General features: G+C 37.1%; 1 protein-coding gene across 3 annotated transcripts in view; it reads right to left on the bottom strand.

Moving 5' to 3' along the window:
* Nucleotides 1-21,129, bottom strand: part of BSND (barttin CLCNK type accessory subunit beta) — a 216,891-nt gene that overhangs the window by 158,457 nt on the left and 37,305 nt on the right. For all 3 annotated transcript variants that reach the window (XM_044085506.1, XM_044085504.1, XM_044085503.1), the window contains exon 2: nt 19,042-19,145. In XM_044085506.1, the coding sequence (XP_043941441.1) occupies nt 19,042-19,145 (104 nt within the window). The remainder of the gene's footprint in view (nt 1-19,041; nt 19,146-21,129) is intronic.

Raw genomic sequence — 21,129 nt, 5'->3', positions numbered from 1 at the left:
AAGGACATTTTTTGAATGAGGAATTGTAAAATATTAATGACTAGACCAACAATCAAGACCAATACTTGAGTACAATACACCCTTTTGCTTTCACCTGAGGAAGCATTTGCAACATCTGGAGTGACTGTAGAGGCTCCTCACTAAAAGAATACAGGATATAAATAACGTGTCGTATGAAGACTGCTTCAAAGCCCTGTCTCTGAACTTGGTCTCCTGCAAACCACTGAGGGGTGAGTGATGCCTAACCTATAAAGGCATTTTCTGATCCAGCCCTGATGGATCTGCTACACATTTGCAAAACAAACAGCACTAGAAGTACCCAATCTAAGGATCTTAACCTCATCTGTGACATAAACAATACATATTGGAGAGAGAGATATGTATCTTTGAGATTACCCCATCTCTGGAACAGACTCCCCATTTATGTAAAGCAGTGCTCCTCCCTAAACCTATGCAAATGCAGTTTGGATCAATGGATGGGAAATTCCAAATTCACCCCTGGCTTGTTGCTTGTGTTTCTTAGGGACAGGGCAGCTTGCAGCTGCCCCAAGGCACAGGCATATACCAAAGCCATTCTAGTCCATGGGTATTGATCATTGGGAAAATTAGGGAATGAATGGTTAGGTTTAAAACAGCTCTAGGGTCATTAGTCTAGTAACCTCCTATGATTTTTAGAGTTAACAGGGGGTATCATTTGTGAGCCAGCAATATTAGATCTTACATGTAGCAATGGGCAGCACAGTTTTCAAATATTAAGACAATTAGTCATTAGTAGACTTGAGATCATGATATAATTTTAAATATAAAAAAAGTGAAGGCAGATAAGGACAGCTTGGCACCTGTAATCTACTCACTTCCCTTAACAACTTTTCCTCCTTAGGTAACATCTTATTTCCCACCCCTCAAAGCAGTTGCTTTGTATGCCTCACAGACATTCCTGAATTATGTTTCTGTTTTTGACTGCACTGTCTTTAATTGGGCTGCTCCAGTCATTCATCATTTATTTCACCTGAGCCATCTGCACTGTATCTTCAAGATTAACTCCATTACGTTCATTACCGGTACTCTTAAGGCACTTAAGGTATTTGGATGTAATCATTTTATCCCCATCACATTCTTTTTTAAGTCTGTATATACAAGGTTCTTGAAGTTTTCTTTTTTTTTTACATAGCTGCTTTTCCCAGAATGTGCATCATTTGTTCTCTTTGTCTGAAATGACATTAGTTTGGGTATGTCTTCAGAAAGATGAAGTTTCCTAAAATATGCACACTTCCAAATATTCTTACAAGTTATTTGTACAGAGGAATAAACATTTTTTACTGCAGCTCAGAGCCATAACTAGGAAGGGGCAAAGGTGGTTACTGGGGGGGTGTTGCGATTGGCAGGTTCAGACGTTGCAGGAATGCAGTACTGGTAACAGATTTATGATGCATTTGTTGTCACTCTCAATGTGGGATTATTTAACTTTAGCAAGCTGCTTGTTAGATTTGTAGCAGAAAGCTTGCTGCAATTTCAGAGTGCAGAAGAGCATTTTTTTAACTTTGAGAAGACCTTTTGTGGGGGTAAGTTTGGGGACCTGCAGAGAGTGCCAGATACGTTAGCAATGGTTCTACTGCAGATGGTCCTTTCTTTGCATCAAATACCCTGTCTGCCTTACTTTCTGCTCTCTTATTGTTTACTTATGTTTTAGTCTTTTGATATGTTTATGCCAACTGCATTCACTGTTTGTGGTTGTTTCTGCTTTTCTTCCACTTGTTAATTCCTTTCCTGTATTTTCACTTTCTTCATCTTTTCTATAGCTTATCGTGTATGAACAGTGTTGCATCTTGTAATAAATGCATAAATTACTGGGTCAAACTCATACTGTTTATGACAGTAATTCATTTTTTTTCTTACAGAATGTTTTCAGTAATAGCATAGTTGTTAGAATGCAGCTGTAGAATTCTAGACATTCTTTGTCAAAAAGAATTGAAAATAGATATGTTATATCTATGTTGGTGAGGCTTTATTAGTGTTTGGCAGTCTTCAGTTATGTGCAGCTCTGTGTGGGAGTGTTAGCGTGCTGGGTATGTGATTGGCTGCACAATCATGTGATGAACAGGTGGTGTGCACTACAGCACTATACTAGCAGTTAACAATGTCAGGCCAGCAGTAGTTCTGTAATGCCCTTGTTAGCCCAGGTTGTGATGAGCATGAATTAAAGTGTGTACAATGGTAGAAATGGTAGGTCCTGTGGAATTCCTCAGGAAAATACTTCCATTCTAGTTTGTTCACCTGTAGACATCAGTCAGTGGAAGCTTCTAGAATGTTTTCAGTTGATGATAACCTCCACATGATTTTGAGTACAGGACAAGTCAGTATGTATTAGTATAAGAATCACAACTACTGGATGGTGCTTTGCTGGAAGTTGTAGTGCATACAGTTTTACCCGGACTTCAAACCATCATGCTACTGACAGGTATCCAATGGTGGGTGCTTTTCGGCATGTGGAAGAGCAGCTGGAAGCTACTTTGTGGGAAGAATACAAGGACAGGTTCTTTTGTTAGCTGTAGTGATATGTTGGGATCAGAGTCATAGACATGGGTTAATCAGATGACCTATTTTTTATTGTCAGTAAAGAATGTAAAAGTAGCATGGGGCACTTTACTATGGGCTACTTTAGTTTTGGACAGTTCGGTCTGCTTTTATCAAGAAAGTGAAGTAGTGGCATCATATAGTGTTTATTTACTAATGCATGTAGTGAATTAAATTCTTACCAGCATGTTTGTTGTGTTTTGCAGACAAGACATCCTACAGGCAACAGTAATTTATTTAATTTTTCTCACACTGCTGTAAAATTGTATGCTAATGTATAGAGTTATGCTGCAAACTGATACTTTAAGTTTTCTCTTGCTGTGAATGGCAGTATTTAAATATTGTATTCTATGTTCTGATCAGCTGTAGGCTTAGATAGTTGCAGGGAAGAATGCTTAGAACTATATTTGCGTTTTTACTGGCCCTTGGCACTAAACAGTGCAGAGCATTAAAATATTCTCTTAGAGAAAAAACACATAGGCCCCATTTCCAAAAGACTTACTCTTAGTTTAAGTGACCAATTATACTTACAACAGGCTGAAAGCAGGTGTTTTGGAATCTGGTCCCTGTAGTAAGTTTATAGATAGGCCTTACACTGAACAGGGATGCCAGATTTCTTATCCAGCAGGTAGGGACCAAAAAAAGGTCCTTCACGCTAAGTGAAGAACACCTTTTGTTCCGCATTGAACACAAGTAGCTCCATGTTTGGCGATTTTTGATTGGCCCATATGCCAGAATATGAGCCAATCAAAAAATCGCAAAACAGAGCTACTTCTGTTCAATGTTGAGCACTAGGCAGCTCAGTTTTGCGATTTTTTTTGATTGGCTCATGTGAGCCAATCAAAAGAAGTAAACTGGAGGCTGTTTCACCAGGATTTTATCTGGCAGTGTGGGACTTAGGATCGGGCTGCTGATCCCAGGGCAGTCCCGCTCAAATTAGGGAAGTCTGGCAATCCTAACATTGAAGTAAATCACTTAACTGAGAGCAGGTCTTTTGGAGTCAGGCAGACTTACACTGAGAGCAAATCTTTTGGAATCTACCTATAAAGTATCTTGGGATGGGATTTTATGTCTGTTCTTCCATTTTTCAAAGCTCAACTATCCATAATTACAATTAACTTAGAATACCGATAAGAACCAAAAATAGTAAACAGCAGCAAGTACAAGAGAACCAAAAATCAGAAAAATGAGCTGCAGACAAAGAGAAGAGAAACTGTTAGTGTGAGGTGATAAAACACCAATGCCTGGGGGGGGGCAGGGAACAATTGTAAAACTGTTGAAATGAAGCCAAAAAGGAAAACTCTTACCTGAAATGTACATCTCTTTGAAGCATATCTCTCAACGTATATGCACAAGAATTCTGAACCAAGCCAAAAATAATGGTGGGACAAAGGTCCAAAAATGGGAACAGTTTTCAAATAATTGCTCTTATAAGCTTAAAACACTGATAGCATTATGGGTTTTATATTGGCATGCATTTTCTGAAGGGTATGAAGTCTGGAACTCAAATTGACAATGTCATTATTCAGTTCTTAATGATTTGCCAGAAAATCACAAATTGTATGATGACCAGAACAAAGATATGAAGCAAAAATGTAGACATTCTGTGAAAATGTGGACAATTGAGAGGAATGTTTTGAAGACAAAGAGCCGACAACTGAAATCCAATAGAAGAAATAGCCAAAGTGAAAAATTTTTAGAGACTCCAACATCTTTTATCAGAAGAATATCCTGATGCTTTTTCTTTTATATAGCACAAAACGGTCAAAGAGGGAAGAGTAGATTGCCTGGGAAAGTTTCTAATGTTTAGTTGAGTAGCTGAATAAATGCTTGCGGCTTTAGTCCTTGTATTGACTAAAGATGGATCTGCTCATCTAAACTAATATTCAGCTAATTACATTTGATAATAACTTTCATCTCTTTCATTTCTTCAGATAGTCTGATGTTAGAGGTGGTAATATATGGTTCTGGTGTTATGTGTCAGGTGTGTGGTCAGGTAGGTTGCAGTTATCTTCTCATTGTGTTGTAGTGGCATGCTGTTGTGCTAGATTTTATAATGCAAGTGTGCGCAGTATATCTATTTTAGGCTATATTGCATGCATATAATGAACAGGACAGAAATTAATGGGTAAATGACATACGCTGTCAAAGGTGAACTCAACAAAGCTAGATTTGAGGCAGCCTAGCCAATGAATTAGACTTTAAATGACAGAAAAAAATCACGCTTTCTGCAGGCTGTATTGCGCCTCCAGTATCTCATAGAGGAGGTTGTGCTATTTGCAACCTTTTATTTAAATAACTAAGTCCAAAATGCTACATTTTGAGTAAAAAGAGAATGGAGTTTTCTGGAAAGCAGGTTTCACACCCACATCCTAGCTTTAGAAATAATCTGAGTTGGTACAATCAGAATAAATATAACTGTGCCTATATGTCAAAAAAGAATACAGAGCTGAGAGGTATCAAGTTAAAAGGCATATTTAATGTGAAAATAGTTAAAAGCCATTCATACAGTACCAGAAAATCATTATTATGACTAGAAACAGAGACATTAGGTGTACCATTAATATTAGCATTAGAATTCACTGTGTGCAAAGCTTGTGATCTTGTTGCCGAAATCCTACTTACCGCATCAGATATTTGCTGTACAGAATTACAAACATCTGTCCTTGAATCTTTTAGTGAAGAAAGTGCATCCATACGTTGGGAAAGTTGCTGGATTAATAAAGTTAAATTCCCCACTTGTTGAGAAAGAGTCAGTATATATATCCATATCCGCGTTTTGAAATAAATCTTGGAATGTAACACCCATAAGCGTACCTTCACCTGTGCCGACCCAAACACAACCAAACAAATTCCAGGAGAAGTCCGTGAAAAATAGTTAAAACAATAAAGAATCAGTAGTGCTAGTAAGTGCTTTCTTCTTCTTTTTATGAAGTCTACAGGCAACACAATCCACTAATATTTCTACTATCAGTGACAAACTTAGTGAATATGACTACAAATTATTTAAAGTGAAGAAACTTCACCTTGAGCATGTTTACTTTTCCCAGTGTATTAACAGCAGAATAGTACCCAAAGACCTTGTGGCGGTTTCTGACTGGTATGGTACAGAATTCCGAACTACATAAAAATGTATTAGCCTTGTTTGACAGGTACAGTATTGAATATATGGAGCTGCTTATTAATCATAACAGGCAGATTATCAAAGAACTTATCAGTGAAATTAACCACCTGGACAACACTATTACTAGTGATCTACAGTACAAGACTTTGTGTTATGAACATCTACGGATTTTTAAAAGCATGGATGAGAAATTAATTATAATCAAAAGATGTAAAGTTAAAAAATTGAAGAGAGATAGGTCAGAATATTATAATGGGAAAGTTTACCCCTTACCACCTGTGTCTTAGGTATGGGGTACAAAAACGTTTAATCAAGACTCCAGTGTACAAGGAATTAACATGGACGTTCCTGGGGAAAACACTGGTTCAGCTGATGAAAAATGTTTAGACCCTGTTGATTTTCTGGTTCTGAGAAGGAAGGAGAAGAATCAGACATCAGTCCACCAATGGGGAGGCACCAATGGAGCCAAACCTCTATAGTGGATGAAACCATCATACGGCTGGTCAGAGAGATGGCAGAATTATTGAAATGTGAACACAACATTATTGTAAATGATAATGTAAATGACAACCAGACTGCTAGACCAACTATTATAATAAATAGTACTGAGGATTTTTAAATTTATAATTATTTGACACATCCATTGGATGGTATACACATTGATCTGTTTGTGAAAGGCTCAACATTTGCTCCACACAGATGCATGGATTTGGGCTTTGTCCTATTAGATTTAAATGAATATATATCATAAAATTAAACTTTTGTTTAATGTTTCAAGATTTGAATAAAGTCTTAATCCCACCCAACCTTAACTACATATGAAAAGTTATGTGAGTTGGATATTAGGAATATTCAAAATAGAAGGCCTAACAAAAGGATGTATTTTAAGCATAATATGACAAAGGATAAGGCAAACATGTTGTCTGCAATGACTAAATGCAGTCTTAGATTTATGACACCTAATAAAGGGGGTGGACTAGTTGTTATAGATAAATCAGATTATATTACCAGGATGAGAACTCTATTAGGGGAAGAAACCTATGAGGCAGTCTCTTTTAATGAGATGAATCATGCTTATAGTAGGCATATTAGGTTGAATTTGGAAGACTTACTTATTAATGGCCAAAGTGACATGGATGAATACACCTATCTCAATGTGCTTAATCCAAAAACCTACAATTTTTGTACTTCCAAAAATCCATAAGGACATTATTAATCCACCTCTGAGACCTATTGTGGATGGACGTGTGTCTATTATGTACCCAACTGCGAAGTTCCTAGATCAAAAACTGAAGCATCTAGTGAGTAGAGCAAATCACATATATTGTGATTGATGGGAGTTCTTGGAAAAAATAAACAACTTACCATTTCAGGAAAAGTATATATTTCTGACCATTGATGTGAGAGATCTCTCTCTCTATAACAGTATTCCACATGATAGAGATGTGGATTGGTTTTTGGATTTTTTTGGGAGAAAATGGTATTTCACAAGATTATATTAATACCTTTGAAATACTCTTGGAAATGGTGCATAAAAATAACTTGATTTGGCTCAATGGAGAGTTGTTTGTACAGAAACAAGGTGTTGCAATGTGTGCTACTTGTGGTAGCCTTTATGCCAACATTATGACATTACAGTGGGAGAAGAAAGTGCTATTTAGTTCAGATCTGTTTAAAGGGTATACATTTTACACCCATTTTTGGATGATATTTTTATTTTATGGCAAGATGATATTTGCAAAATACCCTTATTTTTGGAATACCTTAACCAGAACACAAATTTTCTCAGATGTACCAGTGAAATGAATCAAGAACAAATTGCTTATTTTGATATATTATTAACAAAGAACATGATGCATAAGGTATTTACTTCAAGGATAAATAGGAAAGTAATATACTTGAACAACTTCTTGCATTTCACTAGTTGACACCCTTTGGCACAGAAAAAAATCGGTGGTAAAGGTCAGTTTGTAAGTGCAGCCAGAATGACCATGGATGAAGAAGCCTTTTGGGATGAATGTACCATTTTAAAGGAAATGTTTAAGAAAAGTGGTTACCCTATACCATTTATTCACAATACCATGATAGAGGTCATAAATAAAAGAGAAAGAAATTGCACCAATTTTGAAGGGTAACAATGGTGGTGCAATTGAAGATGTAACACAGGTTGGAAACCAATCCAATAATGTACACAATAATTTGAATAATAGTTATCCAGATTCTGAGACTGAGGTGCAAAACAAGGGCCACCTCTATAGTTATTTACTTATTACCATGTATAATGTGGACATTGGATGTATAAAACACATTTTGGAGAAGAACTGGTCCTTTGATCAGGGATGATAAGGACCAGATGGACCATTTAGGATATAAAACTAAGACTGTATATCAGAAAGGTCAGAATTTGAAAACCATTCTGGAAAAGGAAAAAGAAAAGACATCTTCTGTTAATTGGTTAGGCATGAGAAAATGTGGAGCATGCAGATACTGTAAATTTATGCTCACTACAAAAAAGGTTAACATTAATGGGAATAAAATCCATCTTTTTGGAAATTATAATTGCAACACAGATTGTGTTGTATGTGTGGCAATGTGAGATTTTTGCCCATGTTTTTACATCGAAAAAACTGAGCAAAAATTAAAATAAAAGGTATACAAACATCAGTATGAAATTAAGAGAGAAAAGGATACTAATGCCCTGTTTAAGCATTATCAAAATTACTCCTCACATTATTTTAGATTTGCTGTAATTGAGAAGATAAAACATGATCCACAAGGGGGCTTTTGGTCGCTTGCCTTAGAAAAATGAGAGCTGCATTGGTAGCTTCATTTGGGTGTAAATTACTGGTCTGGGCTTAATGACATGGTATCTATAGCATGCATTCTTAAATTAAAATCACAGCAGAAATAATAATAATAATAATAATAATAATAATAATAATAATAATAATAATAATAATAATAAAGTTCTTGCATGCCCCATTTTAATTTTCTGACAAGTTTTTTTTTTTACTTTAAGAAGGCTTCTCTCTTTGATTAGTGTAAAAAGAGGGTGTGATGACCAAACAACCTGAAATGAGACTTTTTAAGCTGCAACCATAGTGAAGAAAAAATGTCCGAAGAAGTTTTTATAAAAAGAAGATGAAAGCGCTTACTAGCACTACTGATTCTTTATTGTTTTTAACTATTTTTGTATTAAATACACCTTTTAACTTGATACCTCTCACATCTGTATTCATTTTTGGTCTTAATTGTTTCATGGACTTCTCCTGGAGTTTGTGTGCCTTAAAGGTACAGGAGTTGTGGCTACAATTTAATGTGAATCTATAGCATGCACATTAATTCTGCCTGGTAGAGATTCTGTATTAATCACACTGAAAGTTAGAGAAGGCACAGCTGACATTGCTGAACCCATTCTTTGGCTAATGACCAACAGAAAAAGTGAACAGGTAGTTGTGGGATATGTAAGTCTCAACTGGAGTTCTTCCACTAACCATTTTTCTCACTTTTCTCTTCAGCTATTTGGTGTGGCAAGGGTAATTATTCTAACAATAATTTGTCCAAAAGGCCATGTTCAAACATCTACCATGATTTGGGTACATAAATTGGGGGATGAGGGGACATTAGACATCAGGGGTACATTGTACTCAAGTACTTTAATGCCCCAGACATCACTACAGGGACTGGGAGTAGGGGGGTGGATCTCTAAACAAAAGAGATAACACGTTGATGAAGTGTTTTAATGGGACCAGCATCAGTATGGGGATTGGGAGGGATTGGGAGTGGGAGAGGGATCTCTAGACAAAAGAGATAACATATTGGTGAAGTGTCTTAATGGTCTCAGCATCAGTATGGGGACTGGGAGGAAATGGGAGTGGGGGGAGCGATCTCTAGACAAAAGAGATAACACGTTGGTGAAGTGATTTAAGGGTACCAGCATCAATATGGGGATTGGGTGGGATTGAGAGTGGAATGAGGGATTTGTAGACAAACGAGATAACACCTTGGTGAAGTATTTTAATGGCACCAGCATCAGTATGGGGATTGGGAGGGATTGGGAGTGGGGGAGTTATCTCTAGACAAAAGAAAGAGATAACACATTGGTGAAGCATTTGAATGACACCAGCATCAGTATGAGGATTGGGAGGGAGTGGGAGTGGGGAGTGGTAGCTCTAGACAGAAGAGATAACACATTGGTGAAGTGTCTTAATGGCACCAGCATCAGTATGGGGATTGGGAGGGAGTGGGAGAGGGGAGGGGTATCTCTAGACAAAAGAGATAAAACAGTGGTGAAGTGTCTTAATGGCACCGGCATCAGTATAGGGACTGAGAGGTACTAGGAGTTGGAGGAGGGATCTCTAGACAAAAACAGATAGCACATTGGTGAAGTGTTGCAGCTAGCATGTCTCTGAATTGCAGATTACCTCATAATGGGAGCAAGGCCTTTTTTGCATGAGATGTGCTGCATACAATAGACAATTTAATTAATTCTTGGGATAGTCAAAACAGCCATTGATATTAAAACAATTAATGATATTCATAAGGCTGGAAGGAAGAACATTCGAGAGGCTTGACACAGGTACAGTGAAGGTATTAGCCTGCAGGCCTCATGTGCATCCTGGGTATTGTTAAAATTCCTTTATTAAATGGTCTGACCTTTCTTACAAGTTCCTAAGGGATGATAACATGAGTAAGATCTCAATAGTAATACAGTGACAGCTTTTGCCTTGGTGCAGCTCCATGGAAACAAAGAGATGTTATTGCATTGCAGTTATATTTATTCTTGTATGAGACATTAACTAAGCTATCACATCAAAGTTAATATACCCTTTCTGTTTTGTCCTTTCAGCCTGTCTAAGAAAATTAAAACCTACCTCCTTGTAGATGGCTTAGAAGAAGGAAGGCATTAACTATATAACCGCAGGAAAGAGGAATAAGTCATCTTTCACTTGTAATAAAGCACTCAGCATTTTATTACAATCTAGCAGACATTTGACACAACATGAACCAGAAGACCAGATTCTGTTCTAACTTTAGAAATTTAGTCATGCTTGTTTCCTGTTTTTCTCACCAAACAGCACAATTTTAATCAGTTTCACAAAGCAAGAGATGAGCATTCTTATGCCATACCTTAAGCTGCTGTAACTTCAACTAGAGTCAAGATTTAAATGATAAAGGGGTTACTGGATGAGACTCTTATCCCTGTGTCACAGCACATTGTACTATGACAGTGGTAGAAGGTTTCTCTCAGACAGCATTAACATACATAGTAAACAGTAATAGCTAAAGGACAGAACCTTGGAGAACAGCAGGTATAATCCCTGGTGAAAATGCCATGACAGAATTCCACTAAACTGTCTAATTGTAACTACATAAGCAAGTTTTAAAATGGATAACAACAGTATTACTGACATTTAGTCATTTCAGTTTGAAGAGGAACCTGTCATGGATGACAGTTTCAACCACTTCTGAGATGACGGGAAAATGCCCCTTTCACTTCTCCATTGCTCATCATTAGAGAATGCAATCAATGAGTTTGAGCCAGACTATAGATACCACATGAACTCATCAATAAACCACCATGGAGGGTGAATAAAGTAAAACATTAACAAACTTAAAATGCTAACCCTTCCAGCTGCTTGCTTTTCTTAAGAATGTATATAATTTTTGCTTAAAATCAGTTTATGTCTGTAAACTAAAAATCAATTATTTTAGTCACTCGTTTTTTTAAGGAGTATGCCCCAAGACAAAACCATTAAACATTAAAATACAGCAGAATAATCATATCACAAGTAAAATGACTTATCTTTTTTTAGCAGCAACAGCATTTAAAGTATTGCATGATGGCTATAAGACTCAGAGAAGGTTAGAAAAGATTTGGAAGAGTGAGTGGAAAAGCAATTTACAATGAAAGAAATGGAGGACAACTGTATGATGTCTAAGTGTGCAACAAAGTACTGAAGGTTTAGGATTTTTGCTTGGAAGCATCATAGGTATTTTATACCCCAAGCAGACTTCAGAAAAATTTCCCCAGCTGGCTAACAAATGCTGGGCATGTGATGGAAAAGCAAGAGGCACTGGGAATATGTTTTTTTTTTAGTCTAAGGAGTTGGCAGGGTAGTTTATTGGAAATGTTAGTGGAGCACATGACTGTATCTAACACAAATGTTTCTTCTGATCTAGGACAAGGGATTGAACTGCCTAGACATAGTAAAACCTTACTAAGTGTAATGCTATTGGCTTCTAAAAAAAGCAATTATTAGAAAATGGGAATCAAAATCTAAACCAAATGTATTTGAAGTACTGAATAATGTAAAACAGATAAAGGAACTGGAAGTGGGATCTTTAGAAAAGGGAAGAAGCAAATTACATAGAAATAAAGGGGGAAAAAGAATAAAAGAATAAAAAAGACTAAAACTAAATATATGTTTAACATAGTAAGTACAAAGTAACAAAGCAGTGTGTGATTAAGTAGAATATCTGCAGAAGAATTTGTAATACTTGGGGAAGTGCTGTTTTTAGATACTTCCTAAATGTCTTCAGCATATGGCAGTCAAAGCCACCATAGTAGTAACTTTCATAGAGTTGGACCACAGAAAGTAAAGATCTATATACAGAAAAATGTAAATGTATTTAGGTGAAACTCACAGCCCCTAAGAGATCACACAGGGAGTCTGAGCTGAGCAGTAGTAGTAGCAATTCTTGTAAACAGGACAGAAAGTTATGACCAGTACCTTGTAAACAATATGTGTTCTGATCAGTAGCCAGTACACATACTGCAATACAGGATTAATATGACAAACTGATATGGAACAGTGAGCAACCATATGTTAGAACTCCGTGCCAGCTACATTGGGTAAGTTTATAGTCAGGAATCCAGTGAAAAAGTGCATAACTACAGTTTCAACATGCTGTCATGATAAACCTCTTTAGCTGATAACAGGAGAACGCGACCACTTCTGATAGCCAGTGCCATATAATTAACGAGTTGTCAATATCACACCTTCAACATAAATTCCAGCCAATTGTTGCCATAAATTACTTCTTAGTTAAGATCATTAGAGGGATGCAAGGTATCCTCAATGGCTGGTAGTTTGGTCTTAGCCTGATTGAGCCGAAAATGCCTACAACTCATCCAATTAAGGATGACATAATGCATTCTTGTAATGAATCAAGACATACTTGGCTATGTTAAGGGAACCTTAAGTTAGGAGTGGTACAACTGAGTATCATCAGAAAAGCAGTATTACTGAAACCTCTCCCTCCAATGATATCATTAAGTAGAAGTATGTACACAGTGAAACAAAGAGGCCTGAAAACAGAGTCCTGCAGGACACTATACATCAGAGGATAGGGCATGTGCAATTAACCACAGAAAGTACTCTGTGTGTCCCAACAGAGAAGTAAGAGGCAAATCAAGGATAATAGATAACCTCCAGGAGTACTTTTGTCTAGCTAGGAGGAGGAACAATGACTAGCACGTGAACACACGCTCAGCTGCAACCATGTGTGTAAAATCTTGCACCAGTAAAACTGCATTTGCCTGTCAGTTTGCCACTCTAGTTACCCTCATGTATGCCAGTTTTCTTTTTTTCTTTGTGTAAATAATGCACTTGTTTAGCTGTCTTTGGAGGCACATTTCTGTTCTGTTGCAGCTAAGCCTTGTTGGCTTTCATTTCTAAAATGTGGGATCCTGTTGATGTGCACAGGAAACCCTTGATGGTAGACTGAGGTACTTGTCAAAGCAAATATCAAGTAACTTTCCAGGTTTAAGGTATTTATGTATGTTTCAGCATAGATCCATTCCTTAATAATTTTAAACATTTTGTCCTTGGATTTTCAATACACCACCTCCTGATCCATATAAAAAATAAAATATAGCATTGACTTCTTCTTTTTCTTCTGGCTTTTTCCCGGTTAGGGGTTGCCACAGCGGATCATCTGTCTGCTCATGATTGGCAGTGGAGTTTTACAGTGTCGAGTTGCCAGCCCAGCACCCAACCTTCCATAGAAGGCACACACATGCACACACTCACACCTAGGGCCAATTTAGAGTGTCCAATCCAACTGTATGTCTTTGGGATGTGGGAGGAAACCGGAGCACCCAGAGGAAACCCATGCAACCACAGGGGGGACATGCAGACTCCGCACAGAAGGCAGCCCAGCCGAGAATCTAACCAGAAAACCTCTTGCTGTGAGGTGGCAACGCTAACCGCTGCACCACAGTGGCCACCTAAAATATAGCATTGACTACAGTCAGATATTTCTGGTAGAATGATTTTCAGACAGAAGTCAGAATTTGTTTCTATGTAGGACTCAATGTTTAAGTGTCAATTCTTGAAAGTAAAAACCTTTAGATTACAGTAGTCTGGATCATGTTATTTGAAAAACTACTTTGTATGAAGCATACAGACTTACTGACTAATCAAGAAAATAAAATCCTCCTATGAGGAGTCTATTAGTGCCCTCCCATCATGCACTTGTGGGGCTCAGTGACACCCAGCATAATTTTCTTTGGCAATGCTGCATCTCTAATAAACTGAGTATTTTGGTCTAATGATAGTTGTAGAGTTAGATTAAAATGCAATAGTTTTAAATTATATGACCTCAATCAGTTTTTGATTTCATGACTTGCATGATGAGAAACTGTTCTTATCAGGACTTAGTCTTTTGTGCTACTTTTATTCATGGTGGATAATCAAAAATGATAATGAAAAAAGTTTGGAACAGACAGTGCAAAGTACAACAGTGCTAAAGTTTTATTAGGGTGCTGAATTCAGACTGGCAGATCTGACACTGAACTGAATCGTAATACAGCAATTTTTTTATCCTTTGAAAGTGATGGTCCACTTTTACGTCAGATGTTAACATTTTCAGAAAGTCATATCAAAAAATTATCTAATGCTTGCAGGTAAATTGCTGAAAAACACCAAAGCAAGCTCTGTATTTAACTTGGAAAACTTTTCTGAGACTTCTCTACCTTCTATATTTGACTTGACTAAACATTTTTTCTCTTTTATTTTGTACCTCCCTACTGTGCTGTGTGAATTTATGTACTTTTAATATATTTTTTGTTTTTCATATATATATGTGTATATATATATATATATATATATATATATATATATATATATATATATATATATAAACTGAAAAAGAACAATTTGTTTTTTTTTCCTATATGTATCCAAAAAAAAAACTGTTTGCTATAATATTCCTGCCAATCAATTGTATACTTATGTAATAATTTTGTATTTCCACTTTTTCTTGTGGACTATTTTTATAAAATATTTTCTTTTTTTCTTTTATTGTCTCGGAGCTTTTCTCCTTGGGCCTCTACTGAAAATGGACATATATCCAGTTAGACTAGCCCGGTCAACAAATGTAAAATAAATAAAAATAAATAATAAATAAACACCATGCTTAAAATGCATGTTTTTTTCAGTTACCTTCATATATGAATACTGTGTCCTATTGGGATTTTGAGACTCAACAGTATGAGTCCCAAAAGTGCATAAAATTAAGTATGATTCTGTAGAAATTACAGTGAAATGTGAAAAGTACTATTATATGTTTTGTTTTTGTTTTTTTTTTTGACGAGGTATATGGGTCCCCTCACCCACCCACATCCCTGCTACTGCTACTTATATATGCTACCTCAGAGAAAAGGGAATTCTGTAAGATACAGCAATTCCGAGGGTGTACTGTAGCTGCTCATGCCCCAGGTGCTTGAATACCACTACCTTGCCCCAGGGACTTGGGGAAAATTGTAGCTGTCATGGCTGCCTGTACTGCTCAATCTTGATTACTGTGTGACACCCATGAGGAGAGAGAGATAGTGGAGCTGCTGCTCTTGTCCAAAAAAAAGCATTCAAGTTCAGGCAACATTAGTGCAGCAGCCATGGCGGTGGGAGTGCAGGCTGGAGTTTTAGGTAGTGATTGGGATGAAGGGGCATTAGGTATAGAAAGTTGGAGTTGGTGTTGGGTGTTTAAGGTTTAGGTGGCTGGAAGGGAGTTTAGGGTTAGTGAGCAGGAGGGGAATTTTAAGTTTAGGGCATGGTAAGGGGGGTTTAGTTTTAGGGATCAGGAAGGGAGTTTTAGGATTAGGGAACAGGAGAGGAACTTTAGGGTTAGGGAACAATCAGGCACTTTAGGATTAGTGAGAGGAAGGGGGGATTAGGTTTAGGAATGGTGAAGGGAACTTAGGGTTAGGGAGTAGGAGTGCTATTTTAGTGATTGGGAGAGAATGGAAATGGGTTTAGGGAGGTGGAAGTGGAGATATAGGTTTAGTATGGGAGTCCTATGGCTATGGTAGGGGACTGAGTGGGAGTTTTTAGGATTAGAGTTAGGGTTTTGGTAAGGTTATGTAATTAAGTAGAGTTAGGTAGTGGGAGGGATGCATAATTTACTGGGATCAGTCTGTCTGGCTTGTGGAAGTTAGGGCACTTGCCAATTAGAGCAAGTAACAGCTAGCAAGTAGCATATAAGCATTTGTATGTGACCCCAATTCTGAACTATAATATGCATTTTATCCTAAATGAAAAAACATTTCCACAATTGTGGGGGGCGGTTCAACTTACCATTCTCAAACTTACAAGAAACCCTAGTTTTCAAATCCTGACAATGAGTTGGATCCCTCAAAAACTGATTGTTTAAAAACGTTGTAGGATTATGTTCTAAGCCAAACACACTGATGTTTTTTTTTGCTTGCATCCGTGAGACATTGTTGACATTTTTGAACAAATCTAGTCAGCAATCAGACTCATAAGGATATGCTTAAATTAGAGAAAATATCCTTAACACCTTGCAAGTTTTCAATGTTTTGCATACAAATTTAGATGCAACTGTTTCTTCAATGTGTCATTTGAAATGTCATAGCTGTCATTTTTCAGACCCAGAAAAATATGCTGTTGTACAACAACATAACTTTTGGATTTGCAAAATAGCTTCTTAAGACAGGTGCAAATATTTCATTATTTTAGTGCATAAATTCTAATTTTAGACATAACTAGTTTTCTGAGCTTGCAAATGCTACTTTCTTTTAAAATGTATATACATATACATATGTACACACACAGAACACATATGTATGCATGCATGTACAGACACACACACACACACACACACACACACACACACACACACACACACACACACACACACACACGCACACACACGCACATATATTTACATAGATAAACATATAGATACATATATTTTTAGATAGACATATATATACATGCACACGTGTGTGTGTGTGTGTGTGTGTGTGTGTGTGTGTGTGTGTGTGTGTGTGTGTGTGTGTGTGTGTGTGTGTGTGTGTGTGTGTGTGTGTGCATTTACCTTGTGGTAAATGCAGCTGATACCAGCACTTCTTAACCCTTATTGGCTCTGCCTGTTAAAACATCTGGAATGCTGAGGCACATTATTAATCTCATGTCTGTATCTTGACTCATATTCCTTAACTCTGATCATAAAAACAATCTATATTATTGCATTCCATCAATATTGTAAATGAACATTTTTACTGATATCTGATCATTCAAGATGACTTTAAATACTAATTTAATTTAAAGATGGGTTTCAATAATAATTTTAAATGACATGTCATACATTCTATGATTGTCTAGTTTTAATGAAATTTTATTGTATTTGTTTGTTGTGATGGAGTTGATGCATTTTTGTTTGAAAAAGTAGTTTGCAGTAATGGGTCAGGAAGGTCAATTCCTGCAGTATATTAGGATGTTTAATCCAGTGTGCAGAAGAGCCTTGTAGAACAGCACTATGTCTTATGATTTTAACTAAAAAAGAACAAATATAACAATTATGCATTATTATCTTAAACTATTTTCATTAACCAACATGGCAGTATGTACTTTAAAGTTAATTTTTTGTTTAATAATAAAGTTATTATTTTTTCTGTGCCTCCCCTCATTTACTGGCCATCTTGCCTTCCTCGATCGTACTTGAGCTCATTTTATTTCTATATGTGAGCGGAATCCTCCCAGACCCCCTAGGGTGCGAACTGTCACAGGCGCCATCATCCAGTCATCATGGAGTTTGTGCTCTCTCTTGCGTCCCAGCAATGACAATATTCATTTTTAACTGGACCTCTTCTGATGGTGAAGTGGAAACATGCATCATTGCAAGGACCACCTACACCTCTACATAATGTTATTGTGTGCTCCTCCATGCATGCCTGACAAGGGCTGCTGTCACTCACTTGGGTGGTCATGCCCATGTCTACTTATGGTCCAGCCCTCTGCTCATGACCAGACTGTGCCCACTAATTGGGGATGTGTCAACTAGCAGAGAAGTGGGATGAGCTAGACTGAGACCAGTGACCCTCCCCCCGGAATGGTATACCCATCATCCCTTGCCTGTATCTTGAAGTGTCTGAACTATTAAAACTCACATTGCCTGGGAAGACCTCTCAACCAACTGGGGACGAATTTCAACAGAATCAGTGACAAGTCAAGAAAAAATCAGGAACAATCAGGGACACCTTTAAAATATTAGTGCTATTAACTTGAAACATTGACAGAATCAGAGCATATGAATTAATACACATTTTCTGAAGTATAATTATTGTCATTATTCATTAAGTGTAATTCACCACCTTTCCTCCAAAAGTCACTAGTTTTAGGAGGGATTAAGAGTGACAGAGTTAAAATCTGAGTCAAAATCAGGGATGCCCCTGAAAATCAGGGACAGTTGAGAGGTATGCCTGGGCCATACTCATATTTTTATCCCTCTATATCAGCAGTGCAGGCTAATAAAGAAATGGTTATTTATTATTTTTGATTAATCTTTATGACTTATGGTGGTTTATAATTTTGATGTTAAAACACAGCTTCTTATTCATTTTATATAAAGATAACTTTGTTTTTGTCCTAGTGCAATAATCAGTGATTGGGCATCCTTACATGTGGTTCAAGGCTCGGCCATTCAATTGCAGCCATGTGGAAAATGTACATATAATAAATATTTATGTGTGTGTGTGTGTGTGTGTGTGTGTGTGTGTGTGTGTGTGCATGAGCATGCACACACACACACACACACACACACACACACACACACACACACACACATGCACTCACAGCACACTGAAATCTTGATTAGATTTATATTACAGAAATAATCTAAGGTTTAGTATTTTTAGGTGATGTGACCACCTAGCTTTTATGAACATACTATGAGTTTTACCAAATATGAAATATCCATGTTTGAAATATGCTAATATAAAAAACATATTCATGCACTGTGTCCTCTCATATAATCAATATCTGCAGTTAATTTGCAGCATGTATTGGTGATTTGAGTTTTTACTTGTAGTTACATACCTGTTCTTGCGAGGTAGTTCAGTTTCTGTGGCACTGCTGGAAGCTAAAAGCTTATGTGAAAGCAAGAACTCAGACTCTGCCTCAGCCATCGGAACAAAGGTTATCTACAAAATAAAAATGAAAAGCATCACTGATATCTGACATTGTTTCTGTTAAGTAGATAGTCAAAGCAGCCAGAAGAATGCACAACAGATTGTATCAGTGTATGCAGTTCTGAAAAGATGAAAATCGGGGTCTATATTACGAGATCGAAAATCCGTTTGAGTGAACACCACAACACCGACACGTATAGCGTGAACTTACAGTAACGATGAACGTTCAAAACTGAGAAACACGAAATGTCGAAGTGTCATGGTTGGCCCATCTGCGGTATAGCTCCATAAGGTAAGTGTGTGATAGTTACGGACTTTAGGGTTAGGATGCGGGTTAAGGTAAGTGCATAGATAGGTAATGTATGTAAGGTTTAGTGTAGGGTTAGAAGTAGGGTTTTGATAAGTGTATGTGTGTGGATTATTTGTTTTGTTTGGGTATATGTCTGTAAGGAAAGTGTGCGATAGTTAATAGACCTTAGAGTTAGGGTGCGGGTTAAGGTAAGTGCATAGATAGTAATGTATGTAAGGTTTACTGTAGGGTTAGAAGCAGGGTTTGGTTATTGTATGTATGTGTTTTATTTATTATGTTTGGGTATGTATTATGTAGTGTGCGGTGGTGTTGGCCGACTATGACGATTTGAGATTTGTAATTTTGCAGTTTAGGGGGTTTGGCATATTTGCGGTTCGGGCTATGTGTGTCTGTGTGGTGTTCGCTCAAATGGGTTTTCGATTATGTAATATAGACCCTGAAAATCGCATGTGGTACATTACGAATTTTGATTTATTAGGAGTGATGTGGCTGAGAAAATTAAATAAAGATAGTATTACAGTATATAGGAGGAGATTTGAAAAAAAATATTGTCATAGGGCTAATAGTGCTTTGACAATGATCTCTAGTAATGTTTCTGTGCTAATAAGCAATTCAGAGACATAAATGAATCACATTGAGCAAAAACTCATTACAGACTCATTGACATTTATCTGACTCAAGTACTTAATGCAGCTGAACAACTGCATTCATTTATTTTATTTGTTTATCATTTGTTAACTGAGTTGGTACAGTGTTTTTTTTTCAAGTACAGCCCAGGCAAAGAAGTCAAGAAGAGAAAAGCATTGCACAAAGGCATACAAACTAAAATCAATACATATGCAACAAAATCAAATTGCATTAAGGAGTAAATAAAAATATAACATCATTGTGATTCATGTGTAGCTAAAGTTATTAGCATTGAGAAGAAAGAACAAGAAATCTTAAACAGTTCTATCACTATATATAGTTAAATATATGGTCTTTCTCATATAAGTGAGGCTTAAAAACATGTATTCCATAATAACAATGTAAAAGAGAGTGGATTATTTAGATTGTGTTTCCACAGCATAGACCCCCCACAGTCTGACAGACAGAGAGACTGACACAAACACATACACAGACATTCATACACACATACATATTTGTACATACATATTTGTATGTACACCAGGATAGTCACACATATGCACAGCTCCATACAGTCTCACTCATCTTACTCACAGCCCCTAAACACACACACACACGCACACATGCACACACACACACACACACACACACACACACACACACACACACACACACACACACACACACACACACACACACACACACACACACTCATGCCAGTGTAGCATTGCACTATTTACCTGTTCTAACAGGCGTACTGCTAGCATAGACAGCAGTGGATACACACTGTGAATCTACTGTATTCTGACTTTAGTTGTTGTTGTTTTTCTTTTGGCTTTTCCCGGTTAGGGGTCGCCACAGCGGAACTCCGGTCAGCTAATGATTGGCAGTAGATTTTTTTTTTTTAACGGTGCCAAGGTGCCAGCTCGACACCCAACCTTCAACGAAGGCACGCCCATTCATGTAGTGTACTACATAAAATAGTACTGTAGCACTTGTCTTTGAATCAATGTTGCTATTCTGATCATTGTGTACGTCTCTGGTACAGAGCACATGGCT

Source organism: Protopterus annectens, chromosome 10.part0 (assembly GCF_019279795.1).
Source record: "Protopterus annectens isolate FY-2018-M chromosome 10.part0, PAN1.0, whole genome shotgun sequence".
Classification (NCBI taxonomy): Eukaryota; Metazoa; Chordata; order Ceratodontiformes; family Protopteridae; genus Protopterus; species Protopterus annectens.
This window is presented reverse-complemented; position numbering and strand designations above follow the sequence as displayed.